Source organism: Colossoma macropomum, unplaced genomic scaffold (genome assembly GCF_904425465.1).
Source record: "Colossoma macropomum unplaced genomic scaffold, Colossoma_macropomum, whole genome shotgun sequence".
In the NCBI taxonomy this organism is placed as follows: domain Eukaryota; kingdom Metazoa; phylum Chordata; class Actinopteri; order Characiformes; family Serrasalmidae; genus Colossoma; species Colossoma macropomum.
The window spans coordinates 28,770,754-28,797,635 of record NW_023494800.1 but is presented as its reverse complement, the minus strand read 5'-3'; the positions used below and the strand labels follow the sequence as shown (position 1 = coordinate 28,797,635).

General features: G+C 40.9%; 1 protein-coding gene across 2 annotated transcripts; it reads left to right on the top strand.

Moving 5' to 3' along the window:
• Nucleotides 1-3,596: 3,596 nt before the first annotated feature.
• Nucleotides 3,597-25,251, top strand: LOC118819913 (cathepsin L1-like). 2 transcript variants are annotated; one of them, XM_036587917.1, is made up of 9 exons: nucleotides 3,597-3,692; nucleotides 10,370-10,470; nucleotides 13,354-13,496; nucleotides 13,670-13,864; nucleotides 16,624-16,815; nucleotides 18,728-18,893; nucleotides 20,142-20,250; nucleotides 23,669-23,770; nucleotides 25,017-25,251. In XM_036587917.1, the coding sequence occupies exons 1-8, from the start codon at nucleotides 3,607-3,609 to the stop codon at nucleotides 23,766-23,768; spliced, it is 1,092 nt and encodes a 363-aa protein (XP_036443810.1). In that variant the 5' UTR covers nucleotides 3,597-3,606; the 3' UTR covers nucleotides 23,769-23,770; nucleotides 25,017-25,251. The 2 variants fall into 2 exon arrangements, with proteins under 2 accessions (XP_036443810.1, XP_036443811.1); XM_036587918.1 differs by lacking the exon at nucleotides 3,597-3,692 and adding an exon at nucleotides 3,911-4,068 and having other exon boundaries at nucleotides 25,017-25,250.
• The last annotated feature ends 1,631 nt before the right edge of the window (nucleotides 25,252-26,882 follow it).

Below are 26,882 nucleotides of genomic sequence, written 5' to 3'. Positions count from 1 at the left end.
TGTCAAAAAAGTTGAATTTCACAATTGCAAATGATGGTTCAACTAAATGGTTCAGCTATTGAAACTGTCTTGCACGTTTATAGACCTCCAAAAGGGGTCCTGGTTGAACATCCAGAAATATGAAACAAGTCTTGCACTTCCACTGACGTCCAAAAGGTCTCCAAGTCAAATGTCCATATATAACCCATTTTGAACATCTACATCCAAGAGAGTCCCTGGTCAGAAAGTTAAAATATGAGACCTATTTTGTATGTCTACTGACATCCAGTAGAGGTCCCAGTCAGACAGTCAGATAGTGCACCCGTCTTGCACGTCCACTGACATCCAATAGAGGTCCTTGTCAGACGTTCAGATAGTGAACCCATCCTGCACGTCCACTGACATCCAGTTGAGGTCCTTGTCAGACGTTCAGATAGTGAACCCATCCTGCACGTGCACTGACATCCAATAGAGGTCCTCGTCAGACGTTCAGATAGTGCACCAGTCTTGCACGTCCACTGACGTCCAGTTGAGGTCCTATTCAGACGTTCAGATATTGAACCTGTTTTGTACGTCCACTGACGTCCAGTTGAGGTCCTATTCAGACGTTCAGATATTGAACCTGTTTTGTACGTCCACCAGACGTGCAAAAGTGGGTCTGGACTGACCGACGTAATACAGACATGATCTGACGTCGCATGTTTGCTGGGTCTGGAAAATGAATAATTTTTTTTTAATGGTCATTTTGACTGGAAATTGAATAAATGAAGGGTAGTCCCAGACTTGTACGATACTGTAGATAGTTTAAGCAACTTAATGGTTCAAACTATTTCATGAAATTAGACCTCTGAGGTGTCTATAACATAATTAGGATCAAGGAAGAGGATGAATGGAAGACCATTTTCTTACAGCCACAATGAATATCTTGTTATGCCATTATTGCTTTGTGATACCCCTCTTTCTTCCAAGGGTTCTTCAGTGAGGTTTACAGGGACATGCTAACCCATTTGTTTTTGGAACTGCCCTGTGAGTTTGACTGCCAGGTTCTTTTTTGCTCCATTTCTCTTTTGCTGTTGGAACAGCAGTGAATGGAAATATCACATGTAAGTATTCAGACTCTTTGCTATTATGTTCAAAACTGAACACAAGTGGATCCTGTTTCCAATGATCATCCTTGAGATGTTTCTGCTACTTCTGATTAATTAGCCTGTGCTAAACTCAGATGATTGGACATGCTTTGGAAGTGCACACATTTGTCTACTTAAAGGCCCACGGGGACAGGCAGCGATCAAGCCATAAGCTCCAAGGAACTATAAGTAGACCTCTGAGATAGGATGGTGTTGAAGCACAGATGTGGTACCAAAGAACCCAATGACCACAATCATAAAGAAATTTGGAACCACAAAGACTCTTCCCTTGTATTGGTCACTTGACCAAACCTAGCAAACAGGGAGGTTATCAAGAACCTGAAGGTCACTCTGTCTCCAGAAAGAAAGCCATCTCTGCTCCAGTCGGGACTTTATGGTACAATTTCCAGATGGAAGCAGGATTTGTGTGTCCTGCCTCCAACATTGGATGTGGATGTGATTTCTCACACTGCACCGTCCATCCCTGGTACACACATGACACTCTGGATCAAGGAATGTTAAGTGCCCGCACTTCGTTAATGGAATATCCCATCCATCTGGCACCCGCTATCAATGGATGTTCCCAAGCCATCCCCTGAGGTAACACGAATTCATAATCAATTTACACACTGCTATCCCATGACTTCTGGCATATCAGTGTAAATTACACATTCATACCACATGATATCCTTACACAAGCAACATATGACATGTCATGTCTTATAATGTCTTGTGAAATTCTCAGTTTGACTTGTGTTTGAATACAAAATCTCTACATTTAAATGCTTGGTTGTAAAACTCTGTTTTAAAGAAAGGGCTGAACAAACTTCTGGAGCTTTTCCCACAAGCTTACATTGCAGCAGCAATGACCATAAACTTTTGGGCCAGTTCAACTTTTTAGGTATACATTCAAACACAGAAAAATAAGTGTCTGCCTTATTGTCTGTAAACGCCTTTTAATCTCCAACTCCAGCTTCCTCCACCTCACCTCCAAGCGGATGTCTTCTAGATGGGACCAAGGACCAATTGGGTCTACATTTGAACACTTGTCTGACCCCAATGCGTCCTTAAGCCTGACACCAGCATCCACCACTCCTAAAACTTGATCTAGCTAATGTACAACACTAGGGGCTTCATCCTGCTCTGGCAAAATCCCCTCCACTACTAATGCAGCAACAGAGCAGCCTTCACAACAGTCTTGGTAACTAGAGATGGGACTGACACACCAAAAAAGTAAGCAATTGAATGCCGTCCTTCCGACAGCTATCAAAAGCCTCCAATGTGGGGCAGAGAGCAAACTCTGTGAGACTAAACGCAGCCATAGCAGCCCACAAACAAAACAGGCCCACTACTCCAACACCCCCACCCACAAAATGAAAGACTCACCAGGCAAAACAAGAAAGAGAGGATGAGCCCCCAAATTCTGTGATGACCCAGTCTAAAGTTGAGCCACAAGAGAATGAGAAAATGATATATACTAGCAACAGCTAATGGAACAAGGAAATAAAAACAAACAGACTGGGATGAAAAAGTAAAAAGTATCCTGTAAAAGTTCTGAACAAAGACAAACACCAGTGCTGACTTCAGGTTGGCAGATAGTCTGTCTAAATAGCTCCCTAAGTAACCACAAAACAGATATACAAACCTCCACTCCCAACATAAATGGCAACCAACCCAGAACACAGAACAGCAGAAATACAGATGATACAGCCAAAAGCACAGTAACCAAGCTAGTGAGCAGGCGAGCACAAGGCTGCCAGAAGACGCACAGACTGGTGCTTTACGTCCACAGGATGTGAGATGGAGCACACAATTTGTGACGTAGAATGCACAAGACACTGGAGGCCAGGATGGCAGCACACGGCTGGAACACTGAGTGAACTCTGCAGAGGAGCAAAACGTGGACTAAAGCAACTGTGTACTGGTGCTGCAGTGCCTGGACAAAAGAGAGAGAGAGACACACACACACAATGTCCACTGCTTATACAGCAGAGCGTAACACCCCAAATGTGAACCTCAAAAGAAAACACAAATCACTAACACCTGGAAAGACCATCTGTGACCACTTCGTCCAAACCTGTTTTTATGGCAGGTGGATAAACAAAAACCTTGCAGTATAAGGGACCAGTGCAATAACACTGATATGTGTTGGACTTAACGACTGAGAAAAACTACAGGGTTGTGGTCAGTGAAAATTGTGATGGGAACAGAACTACTACCAAGCTAACAACAAAGCCAGAGCTTCCTTTTCAATGATGTTGTAGGCTAATTGATGCTTTAATTACTTCTTGGAAAATAAGGTTGGTCAATGTGATCTTCATATTCTTGAAGAACACTGCCAGCACCTGTATCACATGCATCGATTTCCAACTTAAACAGCTTATTGAAATCAAGTGCAGCAAGAACAACGGAACTGATGAGCAGCAGCCGCTTCACAGAATCAGATGCTGACTGGCACTCAGGTGATCACACAAAAGGGACATCTGACTGCAGAAGGTTAATGCAGGATGACACAAGCAGCTATAGTATTGTTTGCACCTCAGCGTCAAAAGGCTTCACACGACCCTGTCCTGCAGTCTTCTCAAGGTAGGAAATAACTCCTTTACACTTTCCAAATATAGGACACTTAATTCACACTTTTCCAAATATAGAACAAAGAAAGCATTTTGCAAACGGCTAAAACTGTCTCTAAAAGCCACTGTTTGTTCATTTTAGAAGATGATCTTGATAAGAGAGTTTGCTTTTTGTGGTGAGATGTTTGTGGTGAGCTGTTTGTGGTGAGATGTTTGCTGTGAGCTGTTTGTGGTGAGCAGAGTGTGCTTACTGGCATATTTAGCACAGAGAAAAGCATCATTGTGGTGGATTAGTCAGAGAAAGTCACAATAAAAACAGCCGACAGGGCCGATACATTCACCTCATCATTCACACATAGAGCGTCAAGACTGCAGTATATCACACAGAGGTAAGAGCTAAAACGCACACACTGGTAGAAACATTCATAAAATTACACTCATGTAAAAAGTGAGTAATACTAAACAGTAAGTCATTGTAGCCTTTGTACTAGTGCTGCATAATACTATTTCACCTGTTTCTACTTAGTTTCTTACCTCTTATGTATTTAAATGTTCAGGGACAGTGTGATGTGTAGACAGAGTTACAGGCTGAAACAGTAAGACTAAGTGGTGTTAGACCCGTAAATGCAAACTTACTTCTTTCCACCTTGTGTTGTATTTCACTGCATCTCACGTCAGGTAAAAAAATCAGTTCTTCAGAATAATGTGGGTGATTATACTGAAACTATGACTCAGATACTCCATTGTAATCATTGTTGTTATGTTACTTTTACATGTTGGCTCACCTACAGACATGGTTATCCAGAAAGAGGCAAATATACTGAGATTCAAATTAATTTCAGTGATGGAAAAAACTTATAATGCAACACTACTTTTTTATGATTAACACTGTATTGATGATTTAGTTGTTCATTTAAAGGGTTCATCACATTCCAACATGTTACAGACATACATGCTGTAAGTCTTCACTCATAGGACCATGATGTTCGTTGTTAACACCATGATTGTGGCAACTGAACACTGTGAAATTATATAAACACTTTATATACAGGAGATGGAGCTCAGTGTAACTTAACATTGTGCATGTGCAGACACATGGGTTGATAAACATTGCTAATAAAATAAAATAAACAAATAAATAAATAGAGCTTCTGTATAAGTTACAGTATAAGTTTAGCTCAGTAGTTAAACACAGAATAAGTAGGCTTTCTACAATTACAAGGCTCACTATTGTAAGTGTAAACAACATTATGAACAGTGCTACCTCAACAGTGAACAAACCCTGGTGTTATGAGAACAAAGTTCCAACCATAACTTAATGTCCTTAGAGGAAAATAGGCCTAGGCAGTGCGCTGTGGGGCAGTGAAGGTGTGAGTGACTTGGAAAGCTAATATCTAAGCTTGTTGTCTGGCCCCAGTCTTGCACATTTCACATGCTCCGAATGAACACGATGGCTTTTGCAGGATCAGTGTAATGCCTTGAACACTCTGTAGTGTCGGTTCTTAATGTAGCTGGGAACAGTAGAACGAATTTGATGCACCTGTCATGCAGGGCTTCTTGCATTTCTTGCATTCCTATCAGGCCACTTTTTACTTCATTTTCACTTTCAAGTGAGAGTCTTACATCTCAGTGGTGAACATGACATCGTAACACAAAAACACAGAGAATACTGCAATATTAATTTACGAGGAAAAACTCTAAAATGCTCTAAATTCACAGGTAGTTTTATTTAGACAGCTCTGTCACATAATTTTCATCTGACAATTGCAATAACTACAGCATGAGCTTCCTTTCTAGTCTTCTATTAACAGCTACAGTAAAGGCAGTGCTGCTTGGAAGTTTGCAAATCCTTTAACATTTATATGAATTTCTACAGGAGTTTGACTTAAAATTAGATCAGATCAGCCAAAAATAGATTTTCAAATAAAACAAATAACATAAGCAATTGTATGGTTTTTCATTCATTTATTGAACAAAACAATCTAACATTATATGTTTTGGTTGGTAAAAGAATGTGAACCTCTAGAATGATCAGTTTGGTATAAGGAATAATTAGGGTTTTAGGCACATGAGTAAATTAAATAAAAAGCTGTTTATCTGGATAATATCCATAATAAGCATTTATTTGCTTAGAAAATGCAAATATTGCAATAAACACAGATAATATTAATACAGTAAATACCAATTTTAAATTTAGTTCATTTTAGTAGAAAATGGCTGATTCCTGAATGTTGCAAAAACCTACATTTATGTAATAAATGTCCTGATCTGCTTCTTCCAATAAATGTCCTAATGTGCCTTTCTTTGGGAGGACAGTCAATATAGTGGCCACTAAAATTCTCAATGAATTGGCAGAAGAAATTGGTGAAGTCCAGAAAGCTTTGAGTCGAGTGGAGAGAGGTGGGGTGCAGCCATGATGACCTTGGTCTTAAAGTGCCTGCTCAGTTGGCCTTTTGACATGACAAACCTATGAAAGGTGACCAAATGAGTGTGGAAAAAGGATTTTTCCAGTTTCACATATAAATGGTTCTCAAGCAAAGCTGGGGAACCCATCGGACATGGACTACAGAAGAAAGCTGGCGCATTTATTAACCTGAAGGACATCATGAGCTACTCATACTGGCCCTATGGAATAATGAATGCTGTCTTCCATTCTCCACCCTGCTGGACCCTAAGGAGGTTATAGGCACTATGTAAGTCCAGCTTATTGAAAACTGTGTCATACACAACAAAGGACGATGCTCCCTGGCGTCGACCCTGGTAATCAATGCAAACGTATAGATCCCTGATGCATTCATCTGTATCTGTTCGCCCAGGACCCAAAAGAGAGAACAGCCTCTGCATTTGCCAGAGATCTCCAGTAGATAGATCAGGGCTGACCAAGAAAGCATTGATCTGATTGGAGGCCACGGCAAGTTTCTCAATGCTGGATTCTCTACTTTAAGACCCCTAGCCCACCACAGACTGGGTGAGCCAATCCAGCCATGTATTGTAACCAGGGAAATTCAAATATCAGCTGCAGTTTGGGGGCCTGGGTAAGCAGAAGAAAAATCTGCTGTGTGTGCTGACCTAGTCATAAGGTGAGGGGCCATGTCTACTGGTTGACCTACTCCAACCCAAGAGGGGCAACTTCTTGGGGCATTAATGGCTAAAACCAGTACAGGGACCTGAAGATTGACTAGTGGCAGGTTTAGGCCAAAGTGGCATAGAGAAAACTGCCTGCCGTCCCATAGACTTGGAGCCATTTTCCATGCTGTTACCCCCAGGAGGGGGTAGCAGTTAGGAAAAGCCTGAGTGCCTTGGCTTTTCCCTTAAGTTCGGGTCATTCAGGATGGAAGTGGCTGGCTTGCCCGCACTAAAGGCACCTGAAGTGAGTCTTCTGTTTGAGTTCTCTAGACTGCTCCATTTCCTGCTCCCAGGGCTCCTATGCCAGCTCCATGCAAGTCTCCAGTGCTGGCTCTCTGCAAGGCTTCTGTTTGAGTCCTGTAGACTGCTCCAGTTCTGGTTTTCCAAGCAGCTCCAGTATCAGCTCCCCATTCTGATCTGGTGCCAGCCTCCAATCAGTTGCTGGTTCCCGGTGCAGCTTGTGTGCTTGCTCCCCATCCTGATCCACAGCTTGTGTGCTTGCTCCTGATCTTCATTGGTTTCCCAATCTGCTGCTGCTCTTCCTGTGCCAGCTCCCCATCCTGATCTGGTAGTGGCTTCTCAAGCTTCTGCAGCTTCTGTGCTGGCTCCCTGTCGTGTTCCACGCTAGAGTTCCAAGCTGCTCCCTTTCCTGTCCCAGTGCCAGCTTTTAGGATTGCTCCTCCTTCCTGTGCCAGCACCCAGAGCCACTCCTTCTGTGCCAGGCCAATGGATAGCTCCTCAGCCGGCATCCTCGTGCCCCACTCACCCTGCCCATATTGCTGGTCCTGCCTTTGTCCCGCTGTTGACCTGGTTTATGGACTGTCCTCCCCTCTGAAACTTCTGCTGGCCGTGGCTGTACCCCCTATGGTCCAGACCCATCCTCTGTTGTGCACTTTGGGAGCTGCACCCTTAGGAGGGCATTCTTTCATGATTTTCCCCCCTCTGGGGAAACTACACTTTGACTCTCCCTAGCTCCACCTACTCCTCCACTTTAGTCTGGCACACTGCATTTAATTTGGGGTTATTAGGACTCTCATAGATACACCTTTGTTTTCTGTGTTTGGTTGCGAAATCTCTGTGTTTTATACCGAAGTTCCGAGCCGTGTTTCCTGGTTTTAAAGATCACAGATAATGATCTTTGAGGCATTGCCCTCAATCTGTTCCCTTTTCTTTTGGGTGTGGGTCAGTGGATGGATCTTATAATTCTTACTGATGCCTCCTTGATTCCTCAGCCCCTGACCCAGAAAGTGAAGTCTACCGTTTTTCAGGACATATCAACACTTTAAATGTGCTTGGAAGTATCAAGGAGTATGGATAGAGGAGTCATAGGCTACGTTTACACAGCAGGTAAAAGTGGCCCAAATCCGATCTTTTTCCTTATATGTGACACAGATGTGTCATCTGTGTGTCAGTGTGAACAGCAAAAAACACATTGAATCTGACATTTTCAATTCCGATTTGAGATGCTTTCATATGTGGTACTGAAATCTAATACGTATCCGATCTGCAGCAATGTGACTCAGTCTGAATAGCCAGATTGGAATTCATGTGACTTTTACATCAATCCAACTCGACATTCGTCATAATTTCGCACTGCTGAGACTCATAAATATTTAGGCTGATGTTTCTGTACCAAAACATTAGAAGAGACTCATCGCAGCCGCTCTGTGTTCAAAAGAAACGGCCGAACGCAGCTGGAGGAGACCGAGGCTGCAGCATTAGACAACAGTTAAAAGAATCCGAGGACACGAACCAAAGAAGTGGCCGTGGCCGAATAACGTGCCCTTTTTTGATGAACTCAAATACATTGTGGGTGATGAGCCCAGCTGTCAGTCATTGGAACTTTATAATCGCTCCTGTGATACTGGCGAAGACGAAACTGAAAGCTCTGGGAGCGACTGGCGTTCGCTGGCCATCATAATTGTTTATCCTTGGATGAGCCGCCACGTGAAGCATTGTTCTTTTGCGCATGCGGGTCGGTTTAGGAGCGTGATCTGTTCAGACTGATGTCACATACAGGTCACATTTAAAAGATAATGTGAACAGCCAAACAAAAAAATCGGATTTGGTGAGAAAATCAGATTTGGGCCACTTTTATCTGCTGTGTAAACGTAGCCATAGACCCTTAAAGGGCAGGACTTTTTTCATTAGTAGGAAAGCACTATTTATGCATTTCCTAAGACGATCTAAGTAAGAGTGTCGCTAGATTTGTGGTAAGCTGCATGTGGTAAGCAGTTGACAGAGCTTCAGGGCTGCAGAACATTACACCCATGTGAGAACGAAAAGACTAGTACACCCGTAGACGCATTTATAAAAATTGCACTAATGTAAAAGTACTAGTAGCACTCTACCATACACATCGGTAATAACTGGGCAATGATATGGGCAATAAAATCACTTGCTAATTTTCAAGTTTTTAATAAATAATAAGTGATTGTAGCAAAAAACATCAGCCATGAAATCTTAAAATAATGTTAACAATTTGTACTGACCTAAAAATTACTGATAAATGAATGAAATTAATCTTTTAGCCTGTTTTGGAGGTCCCTCAGTTCAGCCATAAATATTTATATTTTTGAATAAACTAAAAGAAATAGCGTAGACATTTTAATGAATTAATTTATGTGGCATGCGCCCGCCCCCCGGGCCCCGACGATGACGGCCGCGAGAGCCGGCAGGAAGGCGGAGCCCAAACACACAGCGGCGACATACCCTGGAGAGGACAGCAGGGAGAGTGTGGAGGGGGCGGAGCGCAAAGCCCGAGCTCCGCCGACGAACGTGAGTGACGTCATGAGGAGGCGGACGAGGACGATGGCGCCGGCCACGAGAGGCACCGAGGCGAGGAGCGAGTCCTGAGCTCCGCCGCCCGGGCCCCGCCCCCTGTGCCGCAGCGAGGCCGCTTCAGGATACCTTACGTTCGACCCGGGCGGCCGCGCTGCAAGCTGTGGGCGGTGACGAGGAGGCGGAGCAGCGAGCTCTCGTTCCCTCTCGGCTCCAGTGCTGATCTGGCTGGCAGCGTGAGCGCCTTTTAAAGAGCTGAGAGGGAACAGAGAGAGAGAGGGACGAGCAGCAGCAACAAGGACTGAAGAGCTGAAAAGCTTATTTAGGAGAAGGACTGAAAAGTCTGGCTGAAGCCACTGAAAAAGTGGCCAGCATAGTGGATCTTTTGGTTAGGTTTTGCTTTGTGTTTATCTGGGTGTGAATAAAAGATATGGCTGCTGCGACACTGAACCCTGCCTCCAGCGTCCTCCTTGAGCCCGGGGTAGCACATGCCGTACTAAAATTTAATATATCCAATGCCAAATGTTTGAGGGAGGGACAGAAATCTTCATTTTCATAATAATTACGCCTGTAGAAAGGGGTTAAATCAACTGTGTGTCTCACTAATAATTCATTGCTGATCAGAACAGGGGACAGAAAACAGAATAAAACCAGAACAAACTACATTGGAGTAAATTTCCTGATTGAATATACTGTGAATGTAATTAATGTAAACAGAAATAATTTTATTTTAATATATTCTATAAACTTCTTTCAACCCCTATTCACACTTACTCTGTGCAGAATGAGGGTTTTGCTCGCTCTCACCACTCTTGTGGTTGTGGCTCGTGCAGCCAGTGTCTCTCTGGAGGACCTGGAGTTCCACGCCTGGAAACTGAAGTTCGGTGAGTATATACAATTGTGTGCAAAAGTTTGTGCATCCCTGGTCAAATGACATTTGTTGCTCTCATTACATAAATTTTTATTATAATGTTTCTCCAGTAAAGTCACTGTTTTGAAGATCAAATTCAAAATGGATATATATTTTTTAAACAACAGTAAACGAATATATCAAATGTTGAAACAGAGAAATTTAAATAATTAAAGGGTTTCAGTGATTTACACACCTTTGCACTTGTTTTAATTGACATTTTGCCAGTTTACATAGCATCCCAATTTTATGGAAACAGGGTTTTGTGTAACGGGCACCCTGCATAGTCATAGCTTGCAAATGCTTTTTACAGCCAGCTAGGTCTCTCAGTTCTTGTTTGGGGTATGTTTGCTCATTCTTCCTTGCAAAGCATGCACTGCACTTTCAGGGTTTTTCCACAGATTTTCAATGAAATTTAGACCAGCGGACTTTGAGGGCCATGGCAGAACCTTTGGCATGCACCTCTTGAGGTAGTCCATTGTGGATTTTGAGGAGGGTCATTATCCTGTTATAAAAGCCTTCCTCTTTTCATCTTCATCTTGTTCCCTGTGCCACTGGCTGCAACACAAGCCAAAAGCATGATCGATCCATCCTCATGCTCAACAGTTGGAGAGGTGTTCTTTTCATGAAATTCTGCACTCTTTTTTTCTCCAAACATACCTTTGCTCAATGTGGCCAAAAAGTTTTAAGTATTTTATAGATTTGCAAAGTGATATGCAATGGTTTGAACAACTTGATTGAAATGGCTTAGTGAAAATAACACATCCTCTACAGAGAACACACTTCTGCACATTTTAATGCACAATTGCTTTTTACTTACTGTTGCTTCCATGGAAATATGGACTAAGGCTATCATTTAATATTAACTAATAATATTTTTAGATATTTATATTTTATTTTATATTTTACAAAATCTTGTACAATGAAATAATGAAACTAATTTGTTTACCACTAACTAAAAACAGGTTGCATTTTATTCTAAAGCATCCTAATATGGTTTTGGTCTTGACTCAAATTCGACTACTATGAAGTCACGAATTTTTGACTACAACACTAGTATTTAGTCTGCTAATCTGGTATATACAATGCTCTTTTACTACAAACGCTACATAGGCTGTGACAAAATGCAAATATCTACTTCTGTGATAAAAGTCATGAAAGGTAAGATGTAAATGGGCCATTAACATTTTTCATGTCCACCATGGCCATATTCTTTAACCTAGTATACGTGAAAGTGTAGGTTTTCAGTTGTGTGTTGCTTTTGACAGCTCTTTGTTATTTTAACTCCGTTATGTCATCTTCATTGGTAAGTTTATGTGGATCCAGCAGTTTTGTTGATTTGTATAGTTCCAATAAGGCAGAAGAGTTGGAATAGATACGATGATGACTGCACTGCTGTCAGCAATAGGCTGTACCCTGATGTTATCACATTGTGGAGAATATCATGTTTGAAAAATGTGGGTCTACCCACTTTTTCACAGTCTTACCCAAAATGTTTTATTGCCTACACCACTGGCATTTAGAAAACTATATATTTTAGTATGGGCTTCATTTTCTAGAGCTCACAGAGGCAAAAGATGAAGCATTTGTTTCTGAAGCAACCATAAAAAAAAATATTGAAATGGTGAGCATATAAATGCAAAGTAGGTTTGTCTCAGTATATTTCATCTAACTTTGTTGAGCTGAAGCAAACATTTTGTAATGTTATCAACTGAGCTCCAGTTTTCTTAGTGTCCATAGAAATAATGAGTTCCAGTGTGAGTTTTATGTAGTTTCAAAAAGTGTAAACTTTGTTAAAATCTTCTGGAATAAAAATCTTCTAAAATCTTGAAGAATTTGAAGCACATACAAATGTTTTCTGTACTTTTAATGGTGAGTTTTATTGCAGTGTGTGTTAATAGCAGTCTTCCAGTGGTATGTGATTAAAACTAGCTTTGCTTTCTGTTCACTCGCAGTTCAGCATATTGACTGACTCAGAGTGTAAATCTTTATTAATTTCACAGAAGCACTATACTGAAATAGCAGTGATAAACTAGACACGCCCACCGGACGAAACAGTGTACATGAACCATGGGAGATGTAGGAATAATGCTTTGTATGTTTAGGAATAAATCAGTGCAATATTTCTAGAACTACATGTTGGCTTCACTGGTCCCGTTTACTGGTTTAATATAGAGTTTGTCACTTTTTGTGTGCTGCAGTAACAGCCTCCACTCATTTGGGAAGGCTTTACACTACATACTGGAAAATGTTTGTGGGGATTGCCAGTCCATTTCATCCCAAAAATGTTGCATGGTGGTTGAGATGTAGGCCGATCAAGTTCTTCCAAACCAAACTCACCAAATTATTTCTTTGTGGAGCTCGCTTTGTGTTCTGCTGAAACAGGAAAGGGTCTTCCCCATACTGCTTCACAAAGGTGGAAGCACATAATTCTCTAGATTGTTATAGTACACTGTAGCATTAAGATTTCACTGAAACTAAGTGGCCCAAACCAAGAAAAACAGCCCCAGCCCATTATTCCTCCTCCACCAAACCCATCTCAGATTGCCAGATGAAGAATGATTTCTCACTCCAGAGAATGCAGTTCCACTGCTCAACAGCTCAATGATGGGGGTATTGTTACCTTCTAATTGAAGCCAGAACAATGCTTTCTATTGATCAGTGTTTTTCTTTGGCAATTATACAAGCTGCACAACTGAAAGCCTGTGTCAGCAATGTATGCACCTTAAAGTAGCTACACCCTTACCTAAAATAAGTTACTAAATTGGAATAGAATTAATTTTTTATGTTCTGAAGGCTTATATATATATATATATATGCTGTTTAACTATAAGTATATGTATCTGTTTCCTCTCAGGTAAGGGTTATGGTTCAGTGGAAGAAGAGTCTCAGCGTAAGATGATCTGGCTGGACAATCGTAAGCTGGTCCAGGAGCACAACATGCTGGCTGACCAGGGCATCAAAAGCTACAGACTCGGCTTGAACCACTTTGCAGACATGGTGAGAACTCCCATACACACAAACCCACCTAAATGTATTTAATTTTTAATGCAATTTACTGAGTATTAACTGTTTGCAGCTCTGTCATTTATTATGTGTCGCTAAGTTATTTTTGTTAAGTAATTATTTGTGAAGTTAGATGTTAAATCTCCCAACATCTCCTTCTCCAACAGGACAACAATGAGTTCCAGGCCAGGTTCGGCAGCTGCCTGGGATCCTTTAACATGACCAAGGCTCACACTGCAACTGCAGACATCAGACCAACAGGGGGCGTTGATCCACCAAATTATTTAGATTGGAGGAGTATGGGCTACGTGACTGAAGTTAAAAACCAGCAACTCCTTAACTCCTGTTGGGCCTTCAGCGCGGTGAGTTACAGAAGTACAGACAAGGAAAAAAACAAAAGATAACTTGAAATAATAATAAAAAAAAAACAGAAAAATAAGTGCTGACATTGGGCCAGGTTTTCATTCGCGGGTAAATACAGGTATTTCGCCAGAAAAATAAAAATATCAGGGTGCTTTGTGTCTCTCACTGTGTGTTGAGTCATTTAGCTTGCATAAAACTCCCATTTGCAGTATTTAAAATTGTCTCCTCACTATTTACTGCCAGTGCTACAATATATTTCCACAACTCTATCAAAAAAACATGTCTTGTATGAATGTAGGAATATGCTGAAAGAAGCAAAGGCATTGCATGAACCTAGATGTCTAAATGTAGCCCATAGTTGGGCTAGGTTAGTGCTGGTCATGGCAAATTAGCTTGTAATGCCTCCTTGCTCAAACAGCTAATTGCTAAGCATGGACTGTATATACTCAAAATATGTCTACTTAAAAAGTAGACAGAGTACGTCTAACTTAACCATTGCAAGAAAACACAGTAATGTGGACTGAATAAAGCAGCAGCCATGAAAACAATACAGAAATAAAGTAAAATTAGTATCCATGTCATAAATCAACAAATTTGTTTTAGTTAGCAGAGAACTCTTGAAGTAGTCTATTTGAGAATATGTTCTAGGGATAAACACTATGCACATTTTCTATTTTATCTCATGGAGAACATGGTGATCTTGCAAAAAGACAGCAGCACTGACATATTAAAATAATAAGGCGTGAGAGCTCATTTAACCAACAATCAAACTTACACAAACAAAGGTGTGATATCCAGCACAAATTTAGAGTAACGGCAAAGTCAGTAATTCCAGGTTTTTCCTAATAAAAATCAACAAAAATAACCAAACACAAACCAAACAACTTTGTGCAAAGCATTGTCAACTGTTGAAATATAACCGCTCATTTCAGCAAGATATACAGACAGACATGACATTCAGAATCCTTTATTAAACTTCTGCAACATTTTAGCCTCAAAATTCTCATCAGTGACTCTGGCTCTGGGTTGAGAATCAGGCCTGAATAATCTCTCCACTGCTGCATAGCTGCTGCGGCTCCACAGCAGAACTAGATTTTTAGGTAAAATAACATAATCCTCCTTCACTGTAAAATCATTATAACACACAGTTCTAACACAGTTTTCGCAATAAATGGTCTTAAACGCTGGAGTTAACGCATAACTGCTAATTCACCAACCTTTAACGCTGAAGACTGCTGGTCACACAGCAATGCAGATAACGAAAAGGCAAAGAGAGAGATTTAAGAGGAACATTGATAATTTGACTCCTCCTCATACATTTAATCTGCAACCACTCACGAAGCTGAAGCTTTCATTCTCCTGCTTCTCGTTCGAATTCTTCCGTTCCACCTTAAATGGCTCAGCAGTACAATCTGGAACCTCAGGCACCATTTAAGGTGGAACGGAACAATTCGAACGAGAAGCAGGAGAATGAGAAGCGACTTCAGCCTCATAAAAAGTTGAACATTGAGAGACATTTTATAAGAAACTCATGGAAAAGTTTCCTGAGATGCAAGAAAAGCAGCTACAGCTGAGCTAAAGCTTAAAGCAGAGCAAAGTAAATTTGCGTTTCCGTTTATCTCATTTTTAGCCTGAACTAGGACATCAGTGCATACTGAGACATACTTTCAGCCAAGATGGTAAAACGGACATAAAGGTGATTTCATTTTTGTTGAAAGGACAAAATGGCTCTTCTTAACATTTCTGTTGCGACCCCTGAGGGGTGATCAGCGCGTGGGGCCAGCATGTGACTGTTTGCTCAAACTATCCGCGGCTCAGTCAGGATTGCACAAATGCCATTAGCCCAGTTAACGACCGCGTTGTGTGGTTCAGATTTTGTAGCAAAAATTATTGCTATAGCTCCTAGATACATTTCATAAACTGTAGCGGCTACAGCTATTAGCTACAAGAATTGTAGTTAACTACAAAAAGTAGTGCGCTACTTAGCTACTCCCCCATCCCTGGTGGTGGTTCAATGGTGATACTAGGTACAAGGCGACCTGAAGTTAAACTTGTGGTGAAATCATTGCAACACATGGCTTGAAGTGGCTTATTGCTTTTAAAATGGCAATGACAATATAATATACACTATAATATAGTATAATAAAATATAGCAAAATGTAACTTTTAATAAAAAAAAATAGATTAAAGGATTTTATGGACAACAGTAACTGTTTTATGTTTTTTAATAGCTTGGTGCTATTGAAGTATAATAAGTATAAAATTTATATCCATGGCAAATGTGGTTCAGCCAATCAGATCTGTTGTACACATACAGATACAAATCATTTAACAACAATACCCATAATTCATGTACATGGATGGGGTCTGATTTAGAAAAAAGTTAAGGTCTGAACGGTCTCTTTAGCACTGTAGGGCTGAACGATTCTGAGCACGAGGGGTAACCATTCCAGTGGCATTTCTACACAGATCCATTTTAACACGGAGCGCCAACAAACAGTGGCTCTGATTTAGTCACACAAAAAGATAGAAAAAGACAGCGTAACCAGTCTCAGGAAAACATACAGTACGGCCCTGGGAACCATTTAGCACTACAGCAGTGCTGTTGGGGTTTCTACAAAGGTCAGTGGCACTGCTAGGCTGGATTAAAATATGAGCTACATTCTGTACTCCATTGAGTTCAAGCAATTTATAAAATTATAATACCAGCTATCAATTATTTATTATTCATGTGTCTGTATGCATCCCTCTCTCACAGACAGGGGCTCTAGAAGGTCAGATGTTTCGGAAGACGAGGAGGCTGGTACCCCTGAGCGAGCAACAGTTGGTTGACTGCTCTCAGGATTTTGGAAACAGTGGCCATAAAGGTGGTTGGCCGAACTGGGCCTTTGAGTACGTCAAGTCCAGAGGAGGCCTGCAGGCAGAGTCCACCTATCCATACGAGGCCGAGGTGACACTAATGACAAGTGGAGCTTCTTTTCCCCTGATCACAAATGTAGTTTTTCAGCCAAATAATTAGTGTCTGACGTTTGGTTCTTTAATTTTACTAATGTAGCTAACAAGAAATGATGCTAACTGCATGCAAATTGTCACACCCTACCATCAAAAATGAATGTTACGAAAGTACAGTAGTACCAGCTTGAAGCAGCTTTTCAAAGCCTGTACTTTGTTTGTAATTGTAAATATTCCTAATTATTTATTTTTCAGCATGAGGTGAAAAAAGAAGTAAGCATTTATTTAACAGAAAATTACACAGAAACCCCAACAAACTACAACCCCATTTCCAAAAAAGTTGGGACGTTGTGTAGAATGTAAATAAAAATAGAATGCAGTGATATGCAAATCATGTAAACCATATTTTTAAAGGAAAATACTACAAAGACAACATATCAAATGTTGAAACTGAGAAATGTTACTGTTTGTTGAAAAATATATGCCCATTTTAAATTTGATGCCAACAACACATTCCAAAAAAGTTGGGATGGGGACATGTTTACCACTGTGTTTCATCACCTCTTCTTTTGACTACACTCTGTAAGTGTTTGGGAACTGAGGAGACACTGCTGTAGTATTGAAAGTAAAATGTTTTCTCATTCTTATTTGATATAGGATTTCAGCTGCTCAAAAGTTCAGGGTCTCCTTTGTCATATTTTTCATTTCATAAAGCGCCAAACCTTTTCAGTGGTGACAGGTCTGGACTGCAGGCAGGCCAGATTAGCACCTGGACACTTTTAATACGGAGCAATGCTGTTGTAATACATACAGAATGTGGTTTGACATTGTCTTGCTGAAATAATCAAGGCCTTCCCTGAAAAAGACGTCATCTGGAGCTGAGTGGTTTTTAGCCTGGAGGACACAGCGTCCGTGATTTCCAAAAAGAGTTTTAACTTGCATTTGTGGATGCAGTGATAAACTGTGTTCACACAAAGTGGTTTTCAGAAGTGTTTCTGAGCTCATGCAGTGATTTCTACTACAGAATCATGTCTGTTTTTAATGCAGTGCTGCCTGAGGACCCAAAGATCATGGCCAGCCAGTAATGGTTTTCAGCTTTGCCCCTTGCATACAGAGATTTCTCCAGATTCTTTGAATCTTTTAATGATATTATGTACTGTAGATGATGAAAAGCAAAAGTTCTTTGCTATTTTATGTTGAGAAATGTTATCCTTGAATTGTTGCACCATTTGATTGTACAGTCCTTTACAGAGTGGTGAACCCCTCCCCATCTTTACTTCTGAGAGACTCAGCCTCTCTGAGATGCTTTTTTACCCGATCATGTTACTGACCTATTGTCAATCAACCACCAGGTAGCATTACACAACTTTACCAGCCCTTTTGTTGCCCTCGTCCCAACTTTTTTGGAACTTGCTGTTGGCATCAACTTCAAAATGGGCGTATATTTTTCAAAAAATAATAAAATTCCTCAGTTTCCACATTTGATATGTTGTCTTTGTACTATTTTCGAATACATACAGGGTTTAAATGATTTGCACATCATTGCATTTTGTTTTTATTTACATTTTGCACAACGTCCCAACTTTTTTGGAAATGGGGTTGTATTTAGTGACCTCTTCATACCGAAAAATACTGAGATTCACTGTCAGGTCTTAAAATATATATTCAGGTCTGCACACTGGGGTGGTCAGTTCATTGTTTTGAGAACACCAGCAACTTTGACTTGTCAAGAAATAGTCCTGCTTGTTATTTACTTTAGCCTCGTAACTCTTGTGTAAAACTAAAAAAGCAAAGCATATCTTGGCTACATTTGTGGTGGGGGGTAGACATTTTTCACCAAGCTTTCCCTTTAAACTTTGAACTAGAAGGCTAGCCATCCATACATCCTGATTGTTTCTGTTTTTCTCCAGGTTGGGTGGTGCCGGTTTAATCAACAGAATGTTGTAGCTACCTGCAAGGACTACAAATCATTGCCCAATAGAGACGAGAATGATCTGCAGCATGCCATAGCCAGAATTGGACCTATTTCTGTAGTCATAGACAATTCCGTATCCACCTTCCAGCTCTATAAGTCAGGTAACCCTCATGAACAAATCTTTACTCATCATCAAGGGTTAAACAGGGTTTTTGTATGTGGGGAGCCCTGTTTTTTCCACAGGTGGAAATAATGTGGGAGCAATATTGTTCAGTTGATTTGTTATTATATGGAGTTCTCACAATGTTATCAGGAAAGTGTTAATAAAAACCAGTAGCCTAAAATTAATAACTAATCATTTTCTGTTTTAATCCCGTTATTAAGTCAGTTAATTTACTTGGCTGTTTGAGTATTACTTGCATATTAATTTTGAAATCAAAATTACAACAAAATAATCATCTCATAATCTTCTGATTTTATCCAGCTTTTCCAGATAAAGCTGAAAGTCACATTAATGCCTTTTAACTGGGAAAATGAACTGTGACACACCCCATCAAGAACCTTCATGACCTTTTTGCTTTTTTTCCTCTCCTGATTTTCTGAGTTTCTGCGTATCTGTCACACTAAAGTGTTTCAGATCCTCACACAAAATGTAATATAAGACAAGGAGAACATGTGGAAACACACAAAGGAAAACATGTTTCGTAACACCGTATGAAAAAGTAATTGCCCCTGAACTTGATAACTGCTTGTGCCACCTTTAGCACTGAAATTGGTATTTTGCTGGAAATCCAGAGCCTCAGAAATAGCTTTGTAACCCTTTCCAGACTGATATATTTCAATTATTTTCTTTGCCATCTCCTCTGGAATTTGAGGCCTTTTAGCCTACTTCACGTTGCTGGACAGGCTCTATTTTAAATGGTGTTTACATTCACCAGGGCTGGCTGTGATCAAGCCTGGTTGTGTGGAGTTAATTTAATTCTAATCATCAACTAAATTTGGTTGATTGGTAGATTGTGTGTAGACTTTAATGAAGGACTGTACTTTTGAACAGTGCCGCTTAGGTTAAATACTTTAATGGATTTATATTGGAAATGATTTAGATTTGGATTAAATTACAGAACTGGAGCACAGCTCTGCTTCTCTTTTGTATGGACCAAATTGTGCCAAAACTCTGCTCCAGTGTATTCAGTGGCTCATTTTAACCTCTGCCCATCACCACGTGCCGTCTCTACTGAGGCACACCTCCGACGATAGCGCCCTGTCAGAAGCTGCTAAGAAAAGTAGTCATATTTTAACCATTACCATGAGCTGTCTGTACTGATCCGCACATCTGAGTGCCAGGATACAAGAGTGAATTTGATGCTGGGAGCTGAGTCTGAGACTGTGGTTAAATGTTCGAATTGCAGGTGTGTATGCTGAGCCAAACTGCAACAGCACTAAGCCAACTCACGCTGTCCTTCTTGTTGGTTACGGCACTGACTGGAACAAACAGGACTACTGGCTGGTAAAGAACAGGTAAACAAACGACATCAAAAAAGGAAAACATCAGAAAGACCCCTGGCGTATGAAATAACATCACCATACAAATGTGTGTTATACATGATGACATAATCCCATCGACCCCATTCTAATCGCCGACACTAATCTGGCTTCACTCTCTTGAAATTTTCTTTTTTCTTCCATCATGCCTGCTTACTCATTCCCTCCTTTCTCATGTTTATCTCCTGCTTCTCTGCCTAGCACATGGCTGTGATTCCAGTCTGTCCCATACTAAGCTTAACATCTATTGAATTTTTGCAAAATTTACTATCTTATGACCAATTTCATATTATATTACATATTTTAGTGATTTAGCATTACACAATTGCTCAACCCACAGATCAAAGCCTTTCTTGTAGTCAACTTCGCTTTGTTTTCTTTCTCTTCTTCCCACCCTCACTCCTTTTGTCCTGCCCTTCCTTATCCCCACTCTTCCCTTCCCTCTTTCTTCTCACTCCATTATCTCTCATTCCTTCCCCCTCTCTTCCTTTATCCCTGTTCTTTCCTCTTTTTTTCATCCTCATCTATGTACAACTTAACCAAGTCCCTATCTCTCATCCTGCTCGCAACTCCTGATCCATCATACCTCCTCATTTCAGGTTTCCCACTTTTCAGCTGCCAAAACCAAACCGATCCTCACCTGCTCCATTGCCCTATCGTTGTTCGGTTGCCAACGCTTGGCCCTCATTGCCTCCTCCTCTTACTTCTGGCCTGCGCCCATACATCCTTTAAGTCTCTTTAATTTCTCCTCTTAATCCTGGTCTTCAGCTAGTTTTGACATTAGGCTGTCCCTCCACCCTGACATCCCACCCACTGATGCCCAACTCTCCATGCATCTTCTATTCCTCTCTGGCCAGCACTAACGTCTCCTCTCGCTCTACACTGGAATTGCTGTCATTTCCCCTGTGACTGATGCCACCACCCCCCTCCCCTGTCCCACCTATCACTACTTGACTCCTCATGCCTCCTCAAGTTTCTCATACCTGCACCCATGGAGCATCCAGGCTCAACTTATCTACCCTATTTGCTCTGCTCCTCAGCTGGCTGCTTAAATCTCTGCCCAATTTGCACCACCATCCCCCTTGGAATTCCCCCTACCAAGGCCTGATACTTGACATCTCCTCTCTCTTCCACTTGTGAATCTTCAAGGCAAAGACTCACATCTGAGTGTCCTAACATGCCCTAACATGGCTTTCATCACTCCTTCACTGTTGACACCAGTGAACCTCCCTCTCTGAAGTTTTTAAATCCATGTGTCTACTGTGAAAATGACCAACAACCTGGCACAACTAAATGTCAGCCTGACACATTGTGTTTTTCGTCAAAGCCTCAAGCCAATGTCTTCTTGCCCAGATAGGCCTCATTATATAGGAAATTAATTATTTAGCCTTGCCTTCAGCTACACATTGTCTCCACCCATTTCTACCAACACTACCAGAATCAAGAACCACATCAATATCTTCTCAAGCATCTTACCCGCCTCCTGCAATGCGGCATTCTCATTCTACCTCTTTACTTCCCAGTCATCTTTCCAAACCTATAAGTGACCCCATGGACATTGCTACATGCCACAGGAGGGAAAAGGCCTAAGAACCTACAGCTCTTCTAGTCATTTCAACTACACTTCTGTCATCATTGATTTGACTCCATACTGTTGACTTCGGTCTCTCATCCCATTCAGTCCTCAGTCCAAAGAAGCCATGTCAACTTACCCTCACAGGTCTTTTGGGGGCTTGAATTTTAAGCATGTGATCCCCATCCACCGTCATAACTGAGCATACAAAGCCTGGGCTTCTACACCCAACTCAGATACCGAAATGCTCCAACATCTTACAAACTGCTAGTCCTGAATCCAGCTTCAAATGCTCCTGCTGGTATACACTCATCACAAGTTCTCTAACGAAGATGCTACAGCCTGAATACCATAATTAGAAGGGGTGTCCACATATTTTTCATTTATTATATATGTGTTGGATTACAGTTAGATTAGAAAACAAATTACAAATCTATTTACCTATTACAAATAATAAAAACTAAAAAGATATACATTGACATGCCAAAGTCATGGGGTAGCAGTATGTAAATTGATTATGAAGTGGTGGTACCTCAGGGGGTAGCTTGGGAACACCCACAACTGTATAAGTTGTGAGGTGTAGCTGTGAGAGAGGTTTAACACTAGCTAGCGTGCTCATCGCAAGGCGATGCGAATTATCGAATTTCAAATGAGGCATGATGGTGAGTGCCAGACATATGGGAAATTACATTTCTGAAGTTGCGCAGGTATTTAACATTCCTCGATCCACTGTGTCGTGTGTGCCAGGAATACATCATAGAAGGCATTACAACCTACAGTGGATAACGTTGTGGCCGCCCACGGGTGCCTAATGATCGTGACCGAAGGCATCTTGCTAGATTTGTCCCTGTGAACAGACAAGTGACTCTGGCAGAAATCACTTCTACATTCAATGCAGGAGGCTCCACACGCATTACCATAGGTCAGCGCAACGTTCTTTAGCTTCCATGAGATATGGGAGCAGAAGACCCTCCAGAGTGCCTCTCTTAACACCATTACTCCAGACACACCACCTCACCTGGGTGCCTGAGGTTGCTAACTGGACCCAACATGACTGGCAACATGTGGCGTGGTCCGATGAGTCATGGCACGAAATTGTTTCAAGCTGAAGGTAGGGTTCATGTGTGGTGCAGACCCCATGAAGCCATAGACCCTAGTTGTCAACAAGGCAATTTGCAAGCTGGTGGTGGTTCCATATTGGTGTGGGGTGTGTTCTCATGGCATGGTTTGGACCCCTGGTCCACCTGAACATGTCATTGATCGTTTCACTGCTTAGTGACCATTTGCAGCCCTTCATGGACTTTATGTATCCCCACAATGATGGGATATTCCAGGAGGACAGTGCACCTTGCCATCCAACCTGTTGTCCAGAATTGGTTTAAGGAGCATTCTGGAGAGTTCAGGCAAATGATGTGGCCTGCATGTTTGCCCCAATAGAGCATTTAAGGGATGTGGTGGAAAGGTCCATTCACACCAGAGATCCGGCACCTAAAAACACCACAGTGTTATGGGTGGCTGTCTAGATGGCATGGCTCAATATACCTCCAGACGTCTTCTGTCCACTTGTGGAATTCATGGCATGTCGAGTTGCTGCACTTCGCCAGGCTAGAGGGGGCCCTACACGATACTAGTTCCTGTCCCATGACTTTTGGCATATAAATAGGCTATTATTTAGATACAGTTTCTTATGAAGACTAAGCTATGGCTAATTCAAACAGACATGAAAAAAATAACACTATTCAGGTGGGTAATGTGCAAAATAAGACTTCAACACAAAAAATAACTCTGAATATGCAACACTGACAGTAATTTATTTTGCAGCTGGGGTATTGAGTGGGGTGAAGGAGGCTACATCAAGATGGCCAGGAACAAGAATAACCAGTGTGGTATCGCCTCATATGCTGTCTATCCTGTGGTTTAAAGGTATAACTTCTTTTCATTGGATCCAGTCCACAGAGATTTACACTGCTGAGTTCAGTTCCAGCTGCCCTTTTCAGACGGTCATTCAGACCAAGCGCTCAGAAGTTGCTCCTGGGGTTTTTCAGGTTCTAGACGAGGTCTTGTCACCTAAAATGTCTAAACTACAATTAAGTTGTATTAATTTCAGTTTCAAATCATGTACATTTGCATAAGCACATTCTTGCTAAAGGGTTGGCTTTTAAACATCACTGTTCATTTATTTGTATGAAATCAGTCCAAGGTTAGAACAGATGTGTGTCATTCCAGTTGAAACTGAACTCTGCAGGTTAGTGGATCTCCTTGAGCTGGGATTGGATCTCCAGAATTAACCTACATCAATCAATAAGTTGTATTAATTAGAACTATAACAACATTCAAGAATTAGCTTCATTTTAGTTTCACAAAGTAATCATAAAATCAGGTAACAAACAAACAACAATGGAATACAATGGAGTCATACTTTACTTAGCCAAATTAAAATTTCCCATCACTTTAAGAGAAATAAACGTGCAGAGCACACATATTGTCACAGAAACTCAGAAATCAGGCCTGGTATTTTGGTAGGCTATATTATGTTTTGTACTGGTGATCTTATATTTGACATGAGACTACACTCACGATTTCGGTGGTTTCTGTGTGTAAATAACGGTTAATCCTCACTTTTTCTATAACATAGTTCACCTCTGATGACAATGTTACAGTATTACTTTTTCTCTTCATTATCAGGCAGCATGACTTTCATTTCGCTTTTGTTTCATGGTTAAATGTCCAGTACAAAAATCTCTTTCTATCACTTTAGGTTTTTGCTCAAGGAACAAAGTAAAATATACAAATACCTATACAAAACATCATTTAGCCTCACAAAATGTCAGAACTAGGCCTCATATTCTCAACATTCAGCAATTTTTACCATGACTGCCTGATTTCTGAGCTTCTGCAACCATACTGCATTCTGCATGATTATTTGGGGTTAATATGGATCAGTAAAATACAACCCTTTATTCCATTGTCGTTGGTTTACCAATTAATTTTATGCTTAGTTTGTGAAATTGTAAAACAAAAGTCAGTTCTTGTTTTTTCCACTGACAATAACAGAACCAAAAACATTTTTCAATGTTGTTTTTGAAATAAAAATCAAATGAACAGAAGGTACACAGACCAGGATGCAGCAGTTCGTATGTCAATTCTGTTAAAATTTGTTTTTCTACAGATTGGAAAGACAGAACGGAGGAGGTTACAGAGTGATCAGATCAAAATTTATTTACCTATGCAGCAAAAAAAAGAGAAAAAAAATCATCAGTTTCTGTTTTTTCTTTATCTTGTTTTATTTTCCTTTCCTTTTTGGAGTGGTTTTAGCTTTAGATAAACCACTACAGTGCTTCTATCCTTTCAACAAAATAAGCATTGTCTAAAAAATTTAAATCAGTGTGAAATATTTCTGCTTCCTAGTGGTAAAATTATCTAATAAACTTTCAGCATTCACAAAATTCATGTGTAATGGCTTTGATTATTGCTGTGATTATAGTCAATAAAATATTTTGAGGTGTGACGGCTTTGGGAATAGTCAGACACGCACAGAGCAGGCTGAGATAGAAAATGTTTAACGATGGCAAATCCAGAATCATGGTACAGAATGTCGATACATGGGCATAAGAAACAATAAGGTCTAGACTAAGTAAAAAACAGGAGAACAATGGCAATAGTTCAGAAACACAGAAGATCAAACAGAGTCCACAAGGTGTCAGGCTGAAGTCGTAAACAAAAGAACATGCGAAAAACACTAACCGGGAAGTCAAACACAATAACAAAGGCTTGGTAATGCACAGGAGGGAACAATACAAACATGTACATATAGTCCAAGAACAAGTGAAAACAATCAATAATCAGGTAAGCCAGAGCGTGGATAGGTGGATTGCTGAGAGTTCGTGGTCATGTGACTCCCCAGAGGATTCTGGTAGTTGGAGTCCTGAATGGAGTCAGGAGTGTTAGTCTCTGCTACGCCAGCGGAAGGCATGACATGAGGTTATGAGCAGTGAAGTTCTGATTGATCAGGCTTACGTTACTACATACATTATCAGAACATGTATGTCCAGCTGTCATAATCCAGGTGATAAAAATAGAATTGATAGATAAACATCAATCTGTAGTAGAACCAGAGACAGTTTGAGGGGATCTTGACCCTTTCTTATTTCTCCCATTACACCAAAAATTTACTGCTAAATGCTTGAGGGCACCTGCGAGTGAGTCCTCAGTGAATGAGGGTGAATAGAGCTAAAGAGCTAAAAATTTAATAATAAACATTTTGTAACAGTTTATGAAACACCATGACAGCCCTAAAAAGAGAAAGCAGGAAAGCTGAACATAAATGGAGAAAAACTACACTTTAAATTGACTATGACCTCTTTCTACACAAAGACTTGTATTTTTACCGTTTTAAAAATCAAAACTATGACCATTAACACGCCAAAGTCAGATAATGAAACCATGTTGTCTCTATGACCAGCGAGTAAAACACTCACTAAACACTTTATTCCAAGCATCTACCTTGTATCTACACTCTTTGTTCATTATATCGGCTCCACTGACCATATAGTTTCACTTTGTAGTTCTATAGTCACAGACTATAGTCCATCTGTCTCTCTGCATACTTTGTTACCCTGTTCTTCAATGGTCAGGACCCCCACAGGACCCCCACAGAGCATGTATTATTTGGGTGGTGGGTCATTCTCAGCACTGCAGTAACACTGACGTGGTGGTAGCGTGTTAGTGTGTGTTGTGCTGGTACGAGTGGATCAGACACAGCAGTGCTGTTGGAGTTTTTAAACACTGTGTCCACTCACTGTCCACTCTATTAGACACTCCTACCTTGTTGGTCCACCTTCTAGATGTAAAGTTAGACAAGTTTGTGTTGGTCATCCTCTAGTCCTTCATCTGTGGTCACAGGACACTGCCCACAGGACGCTGTTGGCTGGATGTTTTTGGTTCTCAGTCCAGCAGCGACACTAAGGTGTTTAAAACCTCCTGCAGCACTGCTGTGTCTGATCCACTCGCACCAGCATGATACACACTGGCTTTC

Bases quoted from the DNA above. Each gene is read 5' to 3' on its own strand.
- LOC118819913 (XM_036587917.1), top strand. From the start codon at position 3,607: ATGCAGGATGACACAAGCAGCTATAGTATTGTTTGCACCTCAGCGTCA. The intron at 13,497-13,669 runs GTGAGAACTCCC...CTTCTCCAACAG, and splicing joins TGAACCACTTTGCAGACATG to GACAACAATGAGTTCCAGGC. The intron at 13,865-16,623 runs GTGAGTTACAGA...CCTCTCTCACAG, and splicing joins CCTGTTGGGCCTTCAGCGCG to ACAGGGGCTCTAGAAGGTCA.